Source organism: Nyctibius grandis, chromosome 7 (assembly GCF_013368605.1).
Source record: "Nyctibius grandis isolate bNycGra1 chromosome 7, bNycGra1.pri, whole genome shotgun sequence".
Classification (NCBI taxonomy): Eukaryota; Metazoa; Chordata; class Aves; order Nyctibiiformes; family Nyctibiidae; genus Nyctibius; species Nyctibius grandis.
In genome coordinates, this window is record NC_090664.1 from 34631098 (window position 1) to 34655376 (window position 24279).

At 39.4% G+C, this 24279-nt stretch overlaps 1 protein-coding gene across 1 annotated transcript; it reads left to right on the forward strand.

Annotated features, from left to right (window-relative positions):
• The first annotated feature begins 6030 nt into the window (after nt 1–6030).
• On the forward strand, nt 6031–10477 carry STEAP4 (STEAP4 metalloreductase). Its single transcript, XM_068405243.1, has 4 exons — nt 6031–6486; nt 7842–8369; nt 9021–9185; nt 10208–10477. The coding sequence occupies exons 1-4, from the start codon at nt 6031–6033 to the stop codon at nt 10475–10477; spliced, it is 1419 nt and encodes a 472-aa protein (XP_068261344.1).
• The last annotated feature ends 13802 nt before the right edge of the window (nt 10478–24279 follow it).

Below are 24279 nucleotides of genomic sequence, written 5' to 3' on the forward strand. Positions count from 1 at the left end.
ATTGACTAATGACTCCAAGAAAGCCAACTCTGTAATGCCTGTTCTGCTCTTTCTTCACTAGAAGGGTCAACCATGATAAAACGGTTTACATCAGTAGCAAAGAGCTGAAAATTCCAGGTAGATGACAGAAGAAAGAGATTAGGCCGTGCTCAGGTGAATTAAATGACCTGAGATCAGCAAGGCTGATGGAATTCACCCCACATTGTTCAGGGGATAACTGAAGCATTTCCACAGTCATTAATCTTTAAGAACTGTGTGGAAGAGGTAATGTTTTGAGAGACTGGAAAGGCAAGAATAACAGCTATCTTTAAAAGTAAGAAGAAAGAGGAGGTGCAGAATTATGGCTCAATCCATTTAAGTACATTTCTCAAACAAATAGAGGAAGCAAATAGAAGATAAGAAAGAAACGGGTTACAGGTACATGGATTAATCAAGAACAAAGCATTCCAAACCAACTTCATTTCCTCTTATAACAGGATAACAGGCCTTGTGAATCACAGAGGCTATACAACTTGACATGAGTGAAGTCTTTAGTATGGTAAATGTTAGAGAAGATTTTCAAAAGCATACTAGGAAAATGCAGCCTAGATTAAACTAATATAAGGTAAGGTTCTGCAGAACTAGCGAAAGAAACATTTTCAGTCTCTCAGTTAATCATTGTCAAAATGGAAGACTACATTTACTGCAGATACACAGGGGGTCTCTCCTTGCAAAATTCCTGTTCCAGAATTTCATTAGAAGGAGTAGATGACAGAATAGACACTATGCTTATTCAAGCTGACAATCTGACAAAGTTGGAAAGGGCTGACAAAGTTGGAAAGGGCTGCAAGCACGTTAGAGGACAGGCTTAGAAATCAAAATGATCTTGACAAATTGAAGCTACAGTTTGAAAAAATATGGTGCTGTTCAATAGGGACAAGTGATACATCACGGTACAGCTCTGAGTCAGAAAAAACAACAGAAATCAAGGATGGAGCAAGTGTCATGGGAGCAGTCCAATTAAAGGACTGGGAGTAACAGGATGCATTTACATTAGTATTTCAGTTCTGATCAGATGTAGAAGCAGATCACCACTTTTCAAACTTTGCTTTACACCACGGAGTGCTCTTGGAGCATACGAAACTAGATTCCTTTCCACAAAAGCTGAGCCAAAGGACGCTTTAGGTGCACCTCAATGCACTGCAGCTGCTAATGGGCACTCAGGCTGCAGTACTAGACCAAAGTTAGTCCAAGGTGGAAATCTCTGACACATGGATAGTGTGAATACCGTGTGCTCAGCACCAGCTGTTTCACTCCACATTATGGTTCCTGTTGCCACACACTACTTGTTAAAATACTCAGCCCTAATGCATCACAAGCTGACTATGAATCAGCTGTGTTGTGAATAAGACAAATGTGACAGCGGGATGATGTGTTGTATATGAGGCAAGTGAAGCAATCCTGTTCTACCTGGTAAGATCTCAGCAAGAGTACTGCATTCAGTTTTAGCACCATACTTTTAATTAACAGTGGGAGCAGTTTAGCCTAGAAAGATCAGAAGAAAGCCATGAGAAAGATCACCACTCTCAGAAGCAAGCATTGCAGGGAAAGATCTGGGGTTGTTTTATCTAGAGAAGAAAAGGGTGAAATGGTAACAGCATTCATGTCCAACAAAGGCTGCTGCAAAGAGAAGGGGGATAAATTGACACCCATGTCTCCTGTGGAGGAGGCAATATAGATTACACACAGGAAAATCGGCCTAATAGTATGGCTGAGAAAGCAGTAAGCAAGGAAGACTTCAGGATCCACAACACTGGAAGGTTTTACAAACAGGTTAGACGAGCATCTGTCAGATTTGGTTTAAACATAATTCCTCCTGCCTTAGGGAGGGAGATGGACTAGATAATCACTTGAGATCACTATCAATGTTATTTGTTTTGCTTCTTTTTTAAATGTAAATAGTAAACTTACTCTTTCCTGCTCCTTTCATCTTGTCTTTCTACCTTTTGAATCATTCCACTGATCTCCCATGTGCCATTTCATGTTACATCTTTCTGAGCTTTCCATTATCCATCCCAGTCTATGTCTCAGTCCCATTTCTGCCTTTCTGCTTTTGGCACCGTACTTCATCTGTGGCACTGTACTTCATCCTAGTTTCTGCTAGGAGATCCCTCCTTCTTCCCATGTGCAAATCAATGTGCCTGTCTTCATTCAAATTCCTACATAATCAACGTATTTACGTATAACTGCTGAACTAAACATTGTACCTTCATTCAGTTCCCCTAGTGTTTATGCAGTGGGTAGAAACAACAGTTTTGCAGCTAGCTTTTCTTTTTCTTTCAGCGCCTTCTTTTATCATTCCTGATCAAGTAAACTCAGAGATTACCACCATTTTCCTTAAAATAGGATAATTCAGTGTATAAGAATACAGCAACAATGCAGAACAGAAAGGACACAGTTAATCACTGCAGAAGCTTGCATGGATTATCTTCCAAATAACAAAAGACATCACTAGTGCTCTAATGTTAGGGGGATGGATACAAGTAAAAATATTATGTGTGGATACAAATCTCTATGGCTTTTTCTCAGATAATATATGGCTACATATATAAAAGAACTGATCATGATTACTACATATTTCTTTGCTGGTATTTCTTCTTCCCGCTGGTGCTTTGAGAGCACTCAGTGTAACCTGTGGGTACGGAGCAGACCCTCGCTGCCATCAGCTGCTTACTGAGATCCCAGTGTCAGCCTTTGGGCTGAGCTCCAGACACCAGACAGGCCCTGTGTTCCTTGTGATGTACTTCTGCTTCCCATCTTTCACACTGATGTATGACAATAAAACACCTTGTCCTATAAAAAATTAATATCTTCTCATATTGCAGCTATTGCTGTCATGGACTCTGGGAGGCCATTTTCCTTGCTTTGACTTTACACCAACCCAGTTGCCACCAGAGGCTGCATTTTCTTCAAATACACACAGCAAAGCCAGAATTTATCTATGCACTGTCTACGTGCTCATAACCTACCACCTGAATTAACCTCCAGAAGTACATTGCAAAGCCCACAACCTTCTTTTAGTTCAACAACAGCCAGGTGGCACAAAAGCATGTTGGAAGGAAGGAAAAAAAGGATTCGATGGAAAAAATTAATTTAATTTCTGTCTTTGTTAGAAGGAGGCATGTTTCAGAAGGCCTGGGATTTAAAAGCAAATTTGCCTCGTCTTACATTTGATTTTCAGAAGTAGCAGATGCACTATTAAATTAATATCAGTTTTACAATAGACTTTTGAATTTGTTGAAAAATTCATTGGTGACCAGTTTATTTCTAATATATAATGTGTACCATCATAACAGCTATGGGCATCCCTATTAAGTAATTTTTAAAAAGAAAAGGTAAATTCTGATTACTTTATTCAAGCAAATTGTCTCTCTTGTTAAAAATGGTATTAAGCTGAATTAGACCACCAGTATTAAAGGCAGCTTTAACTCTCTTCAGCTTTCTATGCAATAATATTCACTGCCTTGTACAAGTCCCTTTACATCTTCGATAGTGCTCCAAAAAACTGTATTTTGAAAAAAAAAATCTTCCTTACATTAATTTTTCTTTTCATCTCCCTCTTTTTCTCTTTTCCAGCAAGATGAGTTCAGTGTTCACAAGCAAATGAGATGTTCAGTATTAGGGAACAACAGAAGCACTTTATAGACTTATTTCTTGCTGGTGGATCCATTTCTGTATTAACTATTTTTATAAGCTCAAACAAAACATAGCTTTAACCGATCTACCAAATATATTACCTGATAACACCCATTTGAGTTTTGTTTTTTTCCAGTCTTACTTTGGAGAGGAGAACGATTTGCATAGTTCACTGAGCAATAACTTAATGATTTCTTGAGGGCAAATACAGAAGTTTTCAATTGGACAATCATGTATTACAAATAAGTTTTACTTTTCATTTTAGATAGGAGCCTACTTTGTTAAAAAGAAAAGGAAAGTTGAGTCTTATTAGATACTGAGTTGGACTATTTATTAATATTACATATGCAACTCTTCTGTTCTTTTTGAAATACAGACTATCCCCAAAAAGGAATTTTATAGCTTTAGTCACATTGGAGCCTCATGGGACATTAATAAAGCCCTCAGAGAATGATTTTTAAATATGTCAAAGGACTTTGCATTTGTATGCATGTGTCAGAGCACACAAATATGCAAGAGACATTCAGATGGGTCCCTTTGAGGATCTATTTTAATGCTCAGTGTGTTACTTGACAAAGTACAGAGTCCAGCTGGGTAGCTGGGACTGCAGCTTCAGAAGAATCATAGAATCGTTTAGGTTGGAAAAGACCTTTAAGATCATCAAATCTGGGGCTAAACCCTGCTGTGCTGCAAAGCCTCCCATGGGACCTGCACAAGCCACACAGGCCACGAGCACACAGATCCTTGGGCCCTCTCTGCCTAAATCAATGCCTCCCCTAATGACCAGAAGCAAACTCCCTTGGCAGCTTTCTAAATCCCAGGGCTCCCACAGCTCATTACAAGAACAGTGCTGAGCAGGCACTGATGCCAACTGAGGGCTAGCTAGCTACATACAGAGTTAGTTCAAGCCAAAATCTTCACATATGATTCTCAGAATAAGCATTTCTCTGCCTATCTTGCTAGTGAAGCTTACACCCTACAGCACAGGCCAAAACAATGTGTGCATCCGTGAGTCACAGCCCTTAACTCTAGGTCACAGCAGGGTAGGAGGAAGTTCAGGCTTGATTATTTTATTCCCCAAACAAATGCAAGTTTTGGGTCAGACAATTTAAAATCATGCCAGATTTTTAAAAAGCAAAAACTATTCTGGCTAGAGAAAAATGTAAAAGGAAGTGAAGAACATCATCTCAGTATTTTTAAATGGCAGAGTTTCTTTCTGAACAGTGCTTCGCAGAAGAGTGCAAGCAAAGGGTTAACAAACAGCAGTAGCAAAGCAATTGTTTTGGGTCTAGCTAACTATTTCATGCATTTCTTTCCTGCAAATTGGACAATCAGTTATTCCCACAGCTTTAATTAAGACAGACAGTTACCTGCGATGCAGTGAAATACTTGAATCAGGGCTCCTGTAAATTAGATGGCTGCTCTAAGTACTAAATTGCTGGCCAGTTCAAGAGAGGGGTCTCTCAAGATCTCCTGTTGGAGGTCTTCCTTTGGGCCTTAGGTTTTCTGGTCTGCGTTTACCTTTTGTAAAGTAAGGACAACAGCATCTGGACTTACTGCAAGACCGTTGGAGCAGATATTTTTGATTCTGTGTTTGTATCATGGGTCTCACTCTGCAAGTACAGAGCATACATACTGCTATGGCATGGATAATACATTAAAGACTTTGGAGATTCCAGGTGCAGTGATAAAGGAGGACAGATAAAAACCTCAAAGAGAATTTTATTATGAGTAATATATAAATATCAAAAATAAATGTTCAACATGAAATATTCCAATTCCACTGTCCCAATGCTTCACAGGGCATTCTTCAGGAAATTGAAGAACAATAATAAAACAAACTGACACTGGCTAGTCATATTAAAGAAATACTGAGGACAACAGATAGGTTTGTAGCTACCTTTTATAATATCTCTTCAAGTATTTCACAAAAGACTTTCCAGGTTTTAATCTGATTAGAAACACACTCCTCTTCAATGTTCTTCTGTAGCATAAGTAAGCAGAAATTACTCTGAAACATGTGCAACCCCTGCTTTCTGTGCTCCTGTATCTTTTCCTCCTGCTTTCCCTTTGAGAGAGGAAAACTGCAACAGTTCAGCTGAATGTTAAAATCCTTAAAATGGATGGAAAAGAGGGTGTCATAAGAGATGGAGAGGTGAATATTCAGAACTGTTTTTTAAAAACTGTACAGAAATCTTCTGAAAGTGTGTATTCAGAAGAGTGTGCAGGAAGCATATTAAGAGGTAAGAAAACTCTCAGGTGTTTATTCTGTATAGCTAGAGTGGATGCTCACCTTTCCTTTTCAAGAGATTGATATTTTGCTTAGTTTGTTCCTATTACTTTTTTTTTAAACAGATGACTAAAAACTCTTCCAACGTAATGGCTTTGTCTCCTAACACTTCTAACAAAAGAGAGACAGTGTGCATATTTGGAACTGGAGATTTTGGAAGAGCTCTGGGGTATAAAATGATTCAGGCTGGCTACCCCGTCGTGTTTGGAAGCCGGAGCACACAGACATCCAGCCTAATTCCCAAGGATGCAGAGGTGTTGAGCCACGCAGAGGCAGCGCAGAAAGCTGCCATCATCATTATAGCAATCCAGAGGCAACATTACAACTTCCTTATACCACTAGCAGAAATTCTCCGTGGAAAAGTCTTGGTGGACATAAGCAACAACTTAAAAATAAACCAGTATCCCGAATCCAACGCAGAGTACCTCGCTCAGCTGGTGCCCGGCGCTAAGGTTGTGAAAGCCTTTAACACCGTGTCAGCCTGGGCCTTGCAGTCGGGCACACTGGACGCAAGCCGGCAGGTAAGACTGAGCAACGGGGGTTTCCTATGCCATAGAGTTATATATCATGCGGCTTCTTAACAGCTAGACAAAACACGCATGGGACATATGAATCAGACAGGACTGAGATGGTATTTTCACTATAATCACCGATTTCAAATTAAATATGAGCTAAAATTTACTTTTGGCTTGCAATATGGCATGACAAGGAATATCAATATCTTGCCTCTGAACTTTGTAAGGTGTTTGGAGACACTAGAGAAGCAAGGAAGAAAGATAGCAAAGCTACAAATAGAGAGACAGCAGATCAGGAAGAAATGCAGGCTTCATCAGTTGTTCACCAGGATTGTAAAATTAAACAGAAAGGAGATAGGAGAAATATATCAAAGCAAGAATAAAATGAAGAGAGCAAAAAAAGGGAGGCAAGGGATATGACGGGGCAATAGAATGAGTATGGGTAACAGAAGTGAGCTGGAAACTGAATAAATCAATGAAGTTATCTAAATCAAAATCCAACACTACAGAAGTTTAACACAACTGTGTGTGTAAACCATTTTAACCAGTTCCTTAACCACAGGCCAGTGAGCACAGAGCTGGTCATAAAAAGCAACACAGCAGCTTACTTGAAGACAAATCATTTATTATTGCCCTGTTTTCTGCTGCTCTGAGGGACACTGCTCTTGTACAAAGCATGAAATCAGCCAGCTACTCAAACCACTGCTAGCTTTGCTTTCTGCTGCCAGATAAATGGTTTTGGCTAAACTAAAGACCCAAGGACTTCCAAGCCTAGGCTCTACAAGCCTTCATCATATCAATGAGAGCAGAAATTGTCCCATTTCTCCCAGTTCCAAAAGGAGTATTGTCTTGCACACTCACAAAAAAGACAGTTTCTTCACTATTTCACTAGACTTGGGAAGAAACAATATTTACTTTTGTGATAGGGCAATCATGTTTTAAAGATCTCTGTCCCCAGTTCCCTGGAGTACTTACAGACCACTGTAGCAGCAATTGAAAATTTTGCTCCTATTTACTCCTATAAAATCTAGTGCTTACAAAGTGCTTGCAGGTCTTCGGAAGAGTATGTCAAGCCTTCTAGGCAAAGACTTGTACTAAGTGTGCAATATATTGTTCTTTTCAGATACAAAATCTTGCCTCTTGAAACAATCTCCTTCCCCAAAGAAAAGATTCATATTCTTAGTTCTTGGACTTGTTGGTCAAGAAAGTACCTATAGGCTACTTTTTGCCTATATAAATTAAGGCCAGCAGGGAAGCCAGCAAGTAGGCTAGGCTCATCGTCCATATCCAGGCAGGATGGCAGTAGAGAACGTGTCACAAAAGTCTGTCTAAATAAAACTTCTGTTTGTTTTTGGCTGCAGGTGTTTGTCTGTGGAGATGACATGGAAGCTAAACAAATGGTGATGGATATTGTTCGTGCACTGGGTCTCACTCCATTAGATCAAGGATCCCTCTTGGCTGCTCAGGAAATAGAAAATTACCCCCTGCAGCTCTTTCCAATGTGGAAGTTTCCCATCCTTTTGTCCCTTGGCCTAGTCACATTCTTCTTCTTCTACTGTTTGACTCGTGATGTAATTTACCCTTATGTTAATGAAAACAAAGACTTTTCTTTTTTTATTGCAATTTCCATTCCAAATCGGATCTGCCCTATATTGGCACTCACCCTTCTTGCCTTGGTTTACCTTCCTGGTATACTTGCTGCAATTATTCAGTTATACAGAGGTACCAAATACCGCCGTTTCCCAGACTGGCTGGACAAATGGATGCTGTGTAGAAAACAACTTGGACTAGTAGCCTTGGCATTTGCTTCTCTGCATGTTTTGTACACTCTCGTTATCCCAATTCGCTCCTTTGTAAGATGGAGAATCAGCAGTCAAATCGTCTCCCAGGTAAGTTTTGTTCCCTGCTCTATGTCTTCCTTTCTTCTGGCCCTGTTACAAATAGTACCCTCTATCTTGAGCTTCAGAAATTCATGTGAACAGTCTAATGTTCTTTACAATAGGGTTATTTTCCTAGTTTCTGTGTTACTTTTAGCCATTGGTATATCCAAAGTTTGTTGGTATTATGTTGAGTTGAGGGGATTTCTGGCCTCAGTCTTCCTCCTAGACAGTTTACATATTAATAAAATAAGCAGGGAAAATGTAAACATTAAGAGTAATGTAAAGAAACATATTTCCCTATTTTTCCATATACCTTTAAGAATGGCACATATTTTTAATTTAAAAATGGCACACATTTTTACTTTAAAAATGGCACACATTTTGTCTTTATGACCTTATTAAGAACAAAAGCTCACATACGTGTCCTCAACAGTAGGTCTACAGCAGCGGAAAATACGCACCACAATTATAGGTACATGGAATCTATATGTAATATAATGCCTCTTCTGCTTTTTGAGTAGGCATTCAAAGTAAATCTCCAATGATTTTCAGAGATGTAATGTATAACATTTACCTCCTAGTTTCCTTAAAGGATATTTTTTCTGCATATTGATCCCGAAACTGCTATCACTAAGATATACCTGGTTTTCTTTTCTTCAGGCACTGAACAATAAAACAGAACCACTCGACAATACTAATGCCTGGCTTAGTGACTCTTATTTGGCTTTGGGGATTTTAGGATTTTTTTTATTTGTTCTTCTGGGAATAACTTCTTTGCCTTCAGTCAGCAACAATGTCAACTGGCGAGAATTTCGATTTGTACAGGTAAGAATAAGACTTATTCTAAAAAAACCTTCTTCCCTTATAAACTATGAGCACTGGCAGGTTTACTAGAGACTTACTTAGGGCTTTCCTCCATTAGTATCTCCAAATGTGCTGTGTGCACTATCTACCATCACATGAAAAAAATTCTACATGGCTATACAGCTCACCTGTAAAAAACCACGACTGCTCTGATGGCCGCTTGCGGTACAACTGGGATTACTGCGTTAACAAGAGAAAAATGGCAAGATTTGAGCTCCTAAGTGACAAACAGAAAGCTGACATTGTAGAATTCTCAAATTCCACTATTGAACTAAGTCACAAAATATTTTAACCATTTATTGGGCTAATTTTGTTGGTTCACAAAATAATTCAGTTAAAAGAGGTCTGAAAAATTACTTTATAACTCAGATCCTCTCAATGCCAAGCGTCTAAAGAGAATCTGCAGCTTCTGCAGACTCTAAAAACTGCTGTGCCTATAAACAGGCTGGCCTTGGTAACACTATAATCCCAGCCCCCCGTTTGGAGGAAGCTTGGTGCAAGCTGCTGTGCCTCTGCAGGAGCTGGGCTGTCAGGGGAGGGGAGGCAAGGGAAGGGGAAATTACTATCAATGAATGTTTTATCAAGGCCAAAAACTTGCACAGTGTGGTAGTTCTGGGTGGATTAGCACTAGAGCATATAAAAGCTTGGATCTCTCCACTGAATTTCAGCATTTTCTCTTCATTTTCACAAATACGACAACCACTAGGCAGTATGAGTGAGCTAGCAAAAATTATATCAGGACTGTTGAAGGAGAAAAAAAACAAAGAAGTGTGTTTCACCTAGATCCATTTGAATGAATCTTTTATTAAAAAACAATAAGAGCCTTTATATTATATAAAACAGTTTCATTTCAGCAGTCCCCAATTAGTCCCACAGTTGGCACGTTCCACAAAGCTTGCTGTGTCCTGTAAATTGCATTTGTTCTGGTTTAATTTACTGTTTTAACCTCCACTTTTTTCTTTCTTTCCTTTGTTCTCCTCTAGTCCAAACTGGGATATCTGACACTGATTTTGTGCACTGCACACACCCTGGTTTATGGTGGAAAATGGTTCCTGAGCCCATCATCGTACAGATGGTATCTTCCAAGTGCCTATATGCTCTCCCTCATTTTTCCGTGCATTGTACTGGTTGTCAAATCTGTGCTGATATTTCCTTGTCTAGACAAACCTCTCACACAAATTCGACAGGGCTGGGAGAGGAATCCCCGATACTCAGAACAGTCAAAGTACATTATCAACAAGTCTGCTGTATAATTAGTCTAACCTGTATTATCAAAAAGAAAAAAAAATACGAAGGCATGTCAAAATAAAGTCCTGAGCCTCCTTTACCTGGAGAGAAAAAGTTAAAAACTTGGCCAGGCCCTGAGTAAAATAAAGCCACCCCAATGACAAGCTTACAGTACAAATCAAATGAGGCCATTGAGTTCCCGCACCCCAGGCATGCTTTCACACAGGTGCAGGCCCTCTCTTTTGCTCAGTATATTCCCCCTTGCCTATTCACCCTCCATTCCTAGGAAGGGTATGAGAGAAGTAAGTAAGCAGCGCTCCATGTCCCTTCTCTGTTGTTCCAAACCTCCTCCAGGGCTGGGCAGAACCAGAGCAACCTTTGGCATTAGATGGCATCTACTGCTCTTCCCTATCCCACCCATTGCGACTCAGGTCTACATGCACCTACGCACATCCACACAGATCCACATGCACCCAGGCATGAACACACACCCTGCTTCCACCCCCAGAAGCCACCAGCACCCATAGAATGGGCGCAGGATGGATGCTGTCTGAGGAAGAGCTCTCTTCCTCCCAGCATTAGTTTATCCTCCATTAACATCTGATCCAAATGAGACCTTAGAGATAGTTGAGTAACATTTGTTTGGTTTGTGTACAGGAACTTTAATGTTCAAAGTGTGTGCTTGTACTGCTGTACCAGAAACTCAGGTGGCAAGAGGATGGAGGAGAGACCAAAATGGCAGAAAGATGTGAGATGTGCTCACAAGCGTAAGCTTCTCAAATATAGGCAAAAAGTGATCAGTGGGTTTTTTTGTGTAAGCAGTGAGTTGTAAGGAAAGAAACTGAAGGAAAATCCTATTATCTCAGGGGGTTGTATTATATGTTATGGTTATATGTCATGAAGATAATAATGTTGATTTTTCAAAAAATAAATCTTTGCATGCAATATTACAGATGTTCTATGAAAATACACATATTTTAACCACAATAAAGAATTTTTTTTACAGTGTTTATCTCTTATAATTTCTCAAACCTCTTTTGATAAGATGCAGCTGCTGGTATGCTCAGTTGCACAAAGGTGTTGGAAGGCCTTGGGCAAGGAATAAAACGGAATCCTGTCTTCAGCCAGCTGCCTGGGCTCATCTTCCCTCATCTTTGCTCCTTGGATGATCACATAATCAGATCTTTGCTTAGTCATCAAAGTGGGCTGAGGATGTTCTGGAAAAACAGGATCTAGCTAGGATGGTGACCTCCTGTTAAATTGTGGAGGATCTGAGAGCCTCCTTCGCATTGGAGAATAAAGAAAAGGCAAAATGTGTTTGTTTTTATAGGAAGAGAATTGCTTACTATCTTTTGTCTCTCTGTTGTTCTCCCTGTCCATACAGAGGATAAATACTCACAAATATGTAAGTATGAGCATGCTAACTAGTATAGCTGTGTATAATTGCACTTTCAAACAAGCACTATCAAGCAGATATAAAAAAAAAATAACTGTCTGAATGATGCTTCTCAAAACATTTCTCAGCAATGGAGTCTTTTTTAGTTCTCTACATACATCTCCTCTTCATGTCATCCTCAGAAAGAACCTGTTCTTAATACCCAAAAGAATGGTAAAGGAGTATGGGATATCAGCAATTAATGGAGCCAGATTTCTTGGAAATAATTTTGGCACCAAGGACTCTTACTAACCAGCACTGATGCATATGTCATACTTGGCATGTCATAAGCTGATATGCATATGTTGATGTAGGTCTATATAGAAGTTTTCCCTGACCTGTCCCATGATGGAGTAGTATTGCATTTCAAGCTTCCTTTAAAGATTTTCCATGTTAATCTTACAGAATCATTTACTGCAGAAGGGATCAGGTATGGGCTCAGAGGGCCTAAGTGACAACTTGTTGTGAGGATGCCTATAATACCTCTTTACAGTTCCCTAAAGAAGAGGAGAGAGAGGCAGAAGCAGCAGCGAGAGAGAACAACAAGATGGAAAGAGAGAGAGAGTGTGTGTGTTTGTGTGTGTATACAGGTAGAAGAGAAAGGGACAGACAGAGCAGAAAATAAGTAGAAGCAGCCTGAGAGAATGTCCTCTAGATTTGTCATTTGGGGGCCAAATTCTGGTCTCGGTGACAGAGTTCCTCCAGATTTATGTTATTACAAATAGTAACAGCTCCAAGACACTGATACAGATTGGGTGTTTTTAATTACTTTTGAAAGAATTTATTGTCGGGGTTTCTGCCTATCCTGACGCAGATCTAAAACTCACCCTTTTCTCTCTCACACAACTGAACTTATGGGTTGGAGTTTAAACTGCAACAGTCATGGCAAGTAACACTCTTTTAAAAGCTATGCTTTATGAAAGCTGAGAATTAGTGCAAAGTAAATGTGGCCTGACTGAATACTGCTTGTATATTCACTCACTACTAAACCATAGTCTCAAACACGCACAGGACTGTAGCTCCTGCACGAAAGACAAAAGAACTTCTTCACGGACTGATACCACATTGCTTTGTTACGCTAAAACACCGTCCGAGATTTACTGAAAATGCTAAGCGGCTAGGTACGATTTGCAATTTGCTGTTTACTCCAAGAATAAAGTGCCAATATCTGCTGTGTACAAACCGAGGAGACAATGCTGTTTGTTTGCACAGGGTGTGTGCAGCAGGAGCTGATCCAAAGCTCTCACATCTGAAGTCAGCAGCAGGGTCTTTGTTGACTTCAGTAGATAATAATAGGTCAGATCTCCAGCAGCACTTGTTTTTCCAGTCTAAGTGAGGGATTTCATATCCTGTTATTCTTGGGCAGCTGGGGAGTATTTGCTTCACAAATTTACATATATATTTCTTGAACATTGTAGAGAAAACAAATTTCTTCAGTAATCTTACATGATAGTTAAACTAAAAGCGTTAAATGGCAATATTTTTAAAACAATAGCCAGTGCTATGAAAACTGTTGGCAGCTTGTATACGTTTCTCATGGCTGAGCTCTTCACATTTTAATATTTTTTTTATATACTGACAAAGCCTGGTCAGAAAGGACACCAGAAGGATCATGAAATGAATTTTGGAAAGTGTGTTTTCTGTATGGTTCCCAGAAGCCAAGAAGAGCCTTCATGTGCATGTGTACATAATCTCATTCTAAGAATTCCTGCAGGAATAAAGCGTTGACTCTCAACTATACTTCTAAATCAGAGTCAACGCTAAGAAAATATAAATTACAGCTTTTAAAATAAATGGTCACATGGACATTGTCATGATAACTACTACGGCTGAATTTCATTGCATGAAACAGATTTATTCTGATGGAGAGCACTACAGCATAGTGTGATTTTAGACCTCTACATCCTGCATGATGTGGTTAATTTAACTTCCTTTTGCCTTTTTGTTATATTTAAAGAGTATCCATTTCAACCAAAAAAATGCACTTATCAGTGAAAAGAAAGAATTTTAATTAATTAGATTACTTAGGTCTTGAGACAGTAATTGGATGTCAGATACGCACTGGCCCCAGGGGGTACAGCGGACACCACAGATACTGCTGCATCTTGAACCACCGCGATCTGAGCAATTCCCTTCAGTTACACCACACTGCAAGTCCTGAGATGTGCAACTTATTTTTGGTCTGCAGCATGACCTTCTGTCAGCCTTCTCTGCCTTATCTAACAGTCGTCTCCCACTCCAAGACATGACTGTTCATGACCTAGTCTAGAAAGCCCCTTTTTTCCTGTGTGTCATGTTTTGCAGCTTCGCTCTTGTTCCCTCCTATCAGGCACAAGATTTTAGAAAAGCATCTCTTGTCTCAAACACTGGTAAGCCTTTCTGATTCACTAGTCCAAATAATGAACTGGTGAATAGTATGAACACTCACAGGAACTATGTAACCTATGTTCAGCTGCTCTTCCATACTATGATTAAAGTATTTAATAAATCTTCGGTGTTCCCGTAATAGCCTAAATATGGCTTCTCTTCCACACACTATGAAAGCTTTTCTTTCCTACAGAGACTCTTTTTTTCCTCTGCATAATACAGGCTTCTGTTGTGGATCTCCACTTGTATCTCTGATTTCTGACATTAACATGAATGATTTGCTCCCTGGAGGAAGTTGATATTCCTCCAGATATTTATATATATATATACACATATCTCACCGTGATAAGAAAAACTGCACATCTCTTATTGTTGCACATTGCCTTAATTTAATTTAACGTTCTTGAATCTGGGAATCCAGAATTCACATAATATTATCTCTGACAAGACTAGACTGCTGACATATTATTTTCCTATAAGGAACCTCAGTGCCACAAAAAAAAAAAATACACTGCAAAACATTGAGAGGACATGCACAGACCTCAGAGAATTGCATGAAACTTACCTAATGTCTCCAAATGCTGCAAATCAGAAGTGGTAAATTTTGTTTAAATGGCTTCACACACATCCTTTATTCCTGTCTCTCTTTTTGCCTCCTCATCCAGATTTGCTTATTATTTGAGATTCATTCAAATACAGCCCCTTCACTGTGCTTGCTTCTCTTCACACTTGCTCAGACTTAATCTAGGAAAAGCTTAACTGCCATCAGTAGACTCAAGCTATTAAACATCAGTGCAGAGGCCTTTCCTAGTTTATTACCCATTAATTTTTTTTCCCCAGTTTTATGGAAGATGAGAAAGTGTAGTCTCTATAAATCTCTCTTTAGAGACTTCAGAAAATAGATAAGTGAAAAATTAAAAAATGTAAGTTATTGTAACATGCTTGTCATTGCAGGGCACAAGTGGTTGAACACTGCTAGACCAAAACAGAATGTCCCAAAATAGGCATGTTTGGGACAGATTATCTATGACTGAGCACTGGCATAGAAGGAGAGAGGTATTTTCAAAGAATCATGCTGGTGAAAAGTATATGGAACGAAATTAAAAATTATTAGAATGAGAGAGAGAGAAGGAAAGAAGGAAAAAGACAAACCCGTTTTTCTTCTTTCCTACTAGCTCCATGACAGAAAATGTCGCACATTTTTGGTGGCATGGTACCAAGTATTTCAGTACCTTATAAATAATTAAAAGAGTTTGATCTTGGCAGCCCTGGAGTCCAACCCAGGTTTTAGGATCCCATCATAGCCATCTTTCCGCAGTCCAAATTGGTACAAATCAGCCTATTTTCTCAACCTTTACAACGACCTTTCCAAAGATAGCTGCCGCTGCACTCCACACCATTCACTGTTGAGCAGCAGCAGTAGCAAACCCAGCTGTGCATCAGGCACAGGACTTGCCTCAGTTGTGAATATAGCTGGAAAAACTGTTTCCCCAGGGGAGAAGAATCAGGAGAGATGCCAGTGTGCAACTGGCCAGATACAGGACTAAGACTGCTTAGTGGGCTGCTCTGTTCCAATGTGAGACACCATCATCTTCATTTTATAGTTAAAGAACCGAAGCAAAACAAAACACAAGATCTCACTGAAGAAAGGGTAAACCAATAACGTGGCATGAAAATTTGAACCAAAGGAAACCCTATAATACTCGAGGAAGAAGACAAGGGAGAGCTGGACAAGGTGAGCAGAACCTGAGGAGGTGGCCAGAGGGGTAGTCCCTGGGAGGAAGGAGGGGACAGGGCAACTTCCCCCTCCCCGCTTGACTAGCGAAGAACCAGAGCTTTGGGAGTCCCAGGACAGGACAGAGGCGGCATCTCCATCCCTCAGAACCATCCCAGGCAATCGGAGGGGATGGGTGCAGAAGTAATTGCAGGGAATTATGTTAAATATGTACAGGATTATAGTTTGTTTGTTTTGCTTGTAGCTTCTGTTTTCCAATCCCATAAGTAAAGACTGGAAACCAAATCCCATCTTTAATTGGATTGGTCTAAAGGTCAAACCTCAAGTCACACTGCAGAAACTCCAGTCTTGTTTTACTATCAAGCCTGCCTAGCATTGTTGAGATAAATAAATCCAACAACTTAAGATACTCAGTCTTGCCAGGGCCTGAGGGATACCTCCTGTCCAGTTACAGAAGTCTGAGAGGGATGAAGGGGCTTGTGCAGCTACACACTGACTTTTGGGACAGTACTGAATAGACAAGCATCACTGAATATCTTGAATCACTAAGTACCTTCTAGCATCTCTTCTTCAAACAAACAAGCACCCATGTTTCCTGGCAAAGCCATCTTCCCTGTCTTTTACAAAGAAGCTGACACTTAGATTCACACTTAACTGTCATCACAGACATATCCCAAGTTTCTTCAATGATCCCTGTGTTGGTGACTTGTACAACATCATGTAGGAAGTCAGAGGCAAGGACAGAAATTGGACGCAGGGTCCCTGAAGCTGAGGATAGTTCTCTAATTAGGAGGAGCTTTACAGATTAGAGAGCCTGAAGGCAGCCTTGTGATTAGCTATTCTCTCTTCCTGAAGAACACGGGCTGTAGACACTGCCTGAATTAAGTCCTTTCTGAATTATCAGGAGTTGTCATATTTCTCAGTTCACAGACCCCTGCAAATGTTCCAACAGTAATGTAGATTGCTGTAAAGTTTAAGCTTCCTGACAACATGCAGTTTTATCCTAGTTACCATTTGTTATTGCTGGCAGGTAATCCATTAAAACAGACTGAAAACTCCTGAATTAAAGATATCCTGAAAGAACTGTTGAACTAGATTTAAACATTAGAAAACTCACCACAACTTTTGGCAAATGATTTTGACAGCTGATTAACCGCACTTCAATATATATAATAATACATATATATCTAGGCCTGAATTTTTTTAAACTGTAGTATTCAGTCAACATAATTTATGATTTCCATGATTTATCTGAAGTGTCCAGAATGGTAGCTGTATATGGAACATATATATTACGCATATATATTACCCCAGAGAAGAAGCTCGGGTGTAAGAAGAAAAAGTGTGATTTTATATATATATTTATGGAGAAATATATATCATACTGGTCCTACTGCATATGTGGAAATACAACCACACACTAAAGTCTCTTGATGATGACAATGAAAGATTCAAGGTATTTCCAATTTTTTAAAATTAAAAAACCTAAGTAAAGTAAAAAACTAAAAATATTAACAGTCACTGCAGATAATCTCAAACTTGAACATAATCTCACAAAAAAAAACAAATGCTAGTAAAAATTTGTTAATAACACTGTGAAAACAGCTAGCATGTTACCTGCAGGATTACAGTTATTGTAGCCTGCTCTGGTAAATTCATACGGAGAACAACTACCACATAAGCAGGTTTCTAGGGAGGTTCTCAGGAATTAGTTGCAGGCCCACCATTAAACATAACAAACCTAAACAGACATAAAATCATTGCTGAGATAATGTGCAGGCTATATTACCCTGGAAATCCTTATGAGCAACAAGGACAGTTACACATGGAAGTGATTTGATGAATGGTGCATTATCAGCCACACCACCATTGAATCCAACTCTGCAGAAGGTCGTTGTCAAGGAACAAAGACTGCATGCCACACTTCCAGCCCAAGGAGATGTAGTCTGGAAAGCACCGGCTGAAAACCATTCACAGAGGGCCTACTAGAAAGGGTTATGAACAATGTTCAAATATGCTAGGGCAGTAGGAAAGGGAGGACAGGAGAAAGATCTAACATGGTCTTGTGATTTTCAGATGTACAGGGACCGGAATTTACTCAACTGCTGCAGAGAGCAGTGGCTGCATACTGTTTCACATTGTGAAAAGAACAATGAAGACTCTGGAGAAAAGTCCATTGCATCAAAAATGGTGTAAGGATGTGGAAATAATCCTTACATTTACAGACTACAGGAATTTCATTCATTAACTTCTGCAAAAAACTTTAGAGGTGATGCAATAAAACACACCCAGGTCATTATCCTAATGATGAAATTTCATAATCTAGTAGCTGGAGAAGTGGGAAAAAGCAGCTCATCTCTTTTATGAAACAGAAGAAAAAAATACAAGCTATACAAACATATGCAGCTCTGGGATTGTTTAACAGAGCAGCAGGTGTGACAGAAGTATACAGGCAGTACTGCATAAGCTTCAGATAAAACCACAAGTGTACTTAGGCAGCTTTGACTTGGTTTAAAGCTGCAACTTTATTTAAAGCACTCTACCCAGAGGCTGAGAGTAAAGAAACTTGTTCGATTCTTCCCAGGTTTAGGTATTTGACATTTGATGCTGTTGCACTTATTTTCAAAGAACACACATAAGGAGATAGATGGCTCCATTACAACTTCCCTTTCCAAAGAAAGGAACATGAAGACTAATAAGCTGTAAATGCTTAGGTTAGGAGAAGTATTAGAACCATTAGAGAGACAAAGCACCAGTATCAAATATCATTATCCCAGCATGAGAAAGATACAGCAAAAATGCTTGGAGTTTAAGCCATACAGATTCAGATTAAAAACCTTCTGGTTGTGCCTTGAAGACAAAAACAGTGAGAATAATTACCCTCATGTTACAAGGTGAGTATTCCTTAGCATGGGTGGATTCACTGTTTCTTGCAAACATAAGATCAAACATGGATGCTGGTGTGGATGCTTTAGTCAAGCCTAAGTCACTGAGTTTAGCATAGGGATGCATTAGCGTCAGCATCAGATGAAATGTTACTTGCCTGTGTAACACAGAAGGTTACACTGTATCACAAAATGCATATTTATTCTTTAAAATGTGGGAATGAGTGTGTGAATGCACCACTTGCATACCTTTTTCTTATTCTTCTGAGAGTTCCTAAAAACAGACAAATGAAAAAATGATCATGCAGTTTCATCATCTGCTTCTTTCCCCACATGGTTACGAGGAAAAAAAAAGTGAAGAGTTTCTTAAGTAGGCCACTCTAGCACAAGCACAGAGTGTGTGTAAATAGCCATGGATTTTCCCCTTAGCTATCTGGAGAGAAGTTTCAGTGATCAGTCCAAACAGGGTTTCTGTCAGAGATGTGCCAGGAAAAACAGCAAAAGTAAATTTAGTGGAAAATACAGTAACAACAACTTCCTAAGTAAGGATGTTTAGTTTTTAGAAAACACATAATAATAAAATAAACTAATTAAATTCAATCTGTTACCTGTGGCAGAAGCAGCAAGATAAAAAGGGATCACAGCGTAAGAACCAGGTGCACTGCTAAAGCACTCTGTGAACGTGCCTTAAATCCAAAACTTGGATGTAATAAATACTTAAATAAGATTACTTCTGCTGAATATTCATGCTGTAATTAGTTGAATTATGGAAGTTCTACCTAAAGGTTTTACAAATTAAATAAGTGGAAAGATCCAGAGGGGAAAAAAAAAAGTCTTGTTTACAAGGAGGTAAAGAGAAGTGTTCAAAGGTAGACAGAATCAGAGGCATCTGACCACTGCTGACACCTTGACTCTAACTCCTGCATCAGAAGAAAACCAAGTCCCTCTCTTTGGGAACAAAGTAGTCATACCTAATGTATATCTACATTGAAGACAACTTTTAACATCAGATCTTTCAGCCAGGACAATACCCCTTAACATGCCCCCATGCTTTATTCCAGAGACAAAGAGGGCAGTATTTGCAGAGAATTGCTTTCTGACTGATTTTATTAACAGGGTTCATGAGGGAAAGAAAATAAAGCACTTAATCCGTACTCATTCTCCACCACCCTCTCCCGCCACTGACTTCTTAAGGAAAGCAAACCTCCAGAGGAAGCAGACTTATTTACTTCTTAGACAGAAAAAACCTGGCCACTTCTACAAGCATGAAGATAGATATTTGTGACCTTCTCTCCAAAGAAGGTTTTCAGCTAAGAGCTTCGCAAGACTGTTCACTGATTCAGTCTTTGCACCATCATAAATTCCTCTGCAAAAGAGGACTATGCAGGTATAACTCACTGTGCACATTACCAGTGAAGAACCGGGGCCCCTTAAATCCAAGATAATAATGGTCATGAGCTGTCATATAACACTCTTACATGTTAGAACTACTATGGAGTTGGCTCTGCCCTGAATATGTTAGTGATTTTATTAGACCATGGCTTTTAGGGGTTTTTTTCCAGTCTTTAGTATTTTCTAGCCTCCATTCTAGAACATGATGAGACCAACTTTGTGAAGTATGTATGTGAAATATGTATGTGAAAGGCTCACAATGCTTTACTGCGTTAGATCTGGAGGTATTATGCTTAAGCTAAATCCTCAGAAAGCCATACTAGATATTAGCTTATACAAAAAGTGATGAAACACGCCAGAAGTGAATGAAGACACAAAACCTGTGGATGACAGCAGAAAGGGAACAGGATGGGAACATCCTTTGAGAGTTATACAAACACCCTAATCCAGAAGACTGTGGAGACGACTGTGCTTATCCACAGCTTTGTTGGCTTCTCAAGGGCTTCAGCCAGCCATGGGAGCCCACTCACAGACAGACACTGCCCAGACTGGGCTCCCACACCTGAAAGCAGCTCCAAAATTCAAAGAGCTTATTTTTTAGTGTTTGCTGCCACCAACCGATTGCTCTAACTTTTGCTTAAATAAAATTCAAAGCAACAGAAAGCTTTGCTATGAACTTGCAGAGTGCTCTTAGGCAGCCCAAGGCCAGTCCATTCCTGGATGTAACATGTCAAGCATGCACAACACAAATGCAAAACAGCAAGTGATTATTATCATCTGTAAAGATTTCTGGAGCAGGTAGATTATATAAAAATATGTATTGTTGTTAATAACAATATAGAGTTATCAGAACTGCAAAAAAAATAAAGTTCTGTAGTTTTTTTTAATTAGAGAGCCCTAAACTTTTAGGAGCACAGAGCACAGCAACTGGCAGCCCATCTGGTCTATTTACCCCTTTGCTTTCTCATAAGCCCTACGTGTATGTGGATGTTTTTACTAAGAGGTGATATGGAACCCTTCTTTTATTTTCCTGAACATTCTAATCATTTTACTGAAGGAATAAGGAAGAATCACCTATAATGTACATATTAACAACATATGAAAGGATTCAGCTACCAAAGAACTGGACAAGAAAGAAGCAACAATGTGACAACAAAAAGAAGTGTACAAGACATCTGACAAACCTGAAATATGAACAATCTGTCTAGCATCAGCTGTCCTGATAGCCATGGTACCATGTCCTGACGTTCAATGCATCAAATATGAATATGTTTTGATACGCTATTATACAGAGCTGGCTAATGATTACTGACTTTACTTGACTAATCATGACCTCATTTGTAGATAGTGCTCACTCTTTCTAGGTGGACAAAAAGATTCTTCCTGTCACATAATCTCAACAGAGAGAGGAGAAATGTTCACTGTGATCCAGCTCATATAAAATACGGTAAAATGGAATACTTTAAGTGGCAGACTTACAGCTAGTTTAAGAAATTACACTGCTTAACCAATCTAGTTATTTAGAACTATCATACTCAAACATTTAGATATTAGCCAAAAACTTCAGAGCGGATTTCCAAAAATATGTGCATGAACCTGTGCTAAGTTTTTTCCAGTAGAAAAACCTATATATAAATGCCTAAACCACTGTTAGATATTTACAAAAGGAGTTTGGCACAAAGAACCGTTCAGGAATATTACAGCTCCTATTAGAGATCAGCACTGGGCCCCAGGGAGCTGCTCCCACAGCAGTTACCTGATGCCTGTCTCGGTGGGTTCCATTTCTACCTTTGGATGAGCTTATATTTGTATATGGTAAAAACTGCGTATAGGTTAGAAAGCCATCAAGCACGGTCTGATGTGCCCGTGTTAGAAGCAGCAGCGTGACATCTGGTGGGCACTTTTGAGGACAGCAATAGGCTGATTCCTGCAATCTTTAGCAACTCAGAAAGGTCATACGAAATGAAACAAAAGGAGCAAAGCTAATATGAGGAAAAAGGAAAATAGCATGGACTATACATGTGAGAAAAAATATTTACAAAAGCCACAGCTAGAGGAAGAAATTTTGTGTCCACTGGTATTGCTTTAAGAGCGTACTCAAGTATGATAAAATTTTGTGACAGGAACTGCAAATACATCTCATCTTGGCCACTTGGGGATATGTGTTGCAATATTTGAGGAATTTTCAACACACACCCGTTGTAGTAACAGAAACAGTAACCAAAACAGGCACCCAGATCATGATCAGGAAAGTGATTTTTCTCTGCAGGGTGTGGCACATCCCTTTCACTCCAGGTGTGCTGAAACTTGTGATTTCCCCAAATGCCAGAAACTCCATTGCATCATTTGTGGTAGTGGGGCACTTAAACAAGCAAATAAAGAATAAACTTTATTTTCCTGCAGTCATTTATATGCATGTTACCAGGTGAGTCACATGCAAACCAGCCCAAGACATTTCCCCAGTAATTCTTCCAGTCTCATCGATTATGGAAATTACAGATCAGCAAAAGAAGATGAATTCTGGTAGCGCTGCAGTGGTGTCAAATCAGTTCAAGCGCTAGACATGGAGAGAATAAATGCTATCTGCCTAGATTTTCAAGAAACCTAGGAGGTGAGAATGAGAGCCCAAATGCACATCAGGCACCTAATGGGTGACAATCACAGAATTTAGGCACCTGAAACACCATTTCTACATTCTACATGCTGGTTTTCCGTCCAGAAGTACTGCCCCATGGCTGCCTAACCAGCTATGAGCTTATTTCCCACCTACCACCATTTTGGTACTCAAGCAGAGCGTAATTCCTAAATCCTCCGACTGGACCACTTGGCAGAACTAAGCTCACTGTGAAACATGGTGGGGAGAAGAGTACAGTGCCAATTTATTGCATAATTAATGCATATCTAACCCCTAATGCTTAGAGGTTTCACCCACAAAGTGGCAAAAATGAGTTTTAGGCTACCTGAGAACAAGTTAGTGTTCTAAATTCCTAGCTCAAGGGAACTCTGTAAAACAACATGCTTCAGCTCACGTATTAAAACAAAGCCACGGTGCAACTGAAAATTTAATCGAGAGCAAACAAGTGGGATCTTTTTCTTTAGCCCACAAATCACGCATTTCAGTCTTGGCCTCCTGGACTATTTGTCCATTTTTCATTAGATAGCCACAAATTTTGAAATCGATCATTCAGAAAATAGAGAGCGGAACCAGGAATACCCTCTTGTAGCTGGATACCCACAGCACTGCTTCAGAAGAATCAGGCTTCGCAGCACTTTCCATCCATCTGCTACTGGGACTTTCAGAAGCTAACGTTTATCTTCCAGCCAGTACAGCTGAGTCCTACCCTATCAGAAGGTAAAGTAGGATAATATATATTCTGATTTATATCAGAACACATATGCTGACACATATGATTGTAAAAAGTGCCATACAGAGGGAATCAGATGCCTTATTGCTGAACTTGTTCTGTGTTCTAATCATTTATATGCAGTTCATTTTATATTCTGGCTTCTGTCTGGCGAAAACAGAACAGATCTGGATCCTGACCCTGTGTTATTCAATCAAAGGATTAAAGGAGCTTGCATGACTTGCTCTAGTTCTCATCAATGTGTTTTAAATTATCCAATTTTTCAGTACTGAAGGTTTTGAAATAAGGTATGTGGTAAAGGAATAAAGATCAGTTGTAAACCAACATGCAAGGTAAGCAGAACTGTAAATGTCTTTTCCAAATCACGGGCATGTATCACTGTTATCTTCAGATGTCTTTATACTGTAATTACAACTTAGTTAAAGACCATCTTGGGAACCATCCGACCGCAAGCTGAGAGATCTTAGAAATTAATGTTGTTACCGAAAAATGACATTTTAGCTTTAATTCTGTAAAGATCTTGTGCCTGGGGAATATACATAGCACAAACTACTATATATATGGCACAAATTGCTGTATTCATAACGAAACGGATGTGGTATTTAATAATAATAAAAGCTGATTGTTAGCCTCAAAAATCTCTATACCA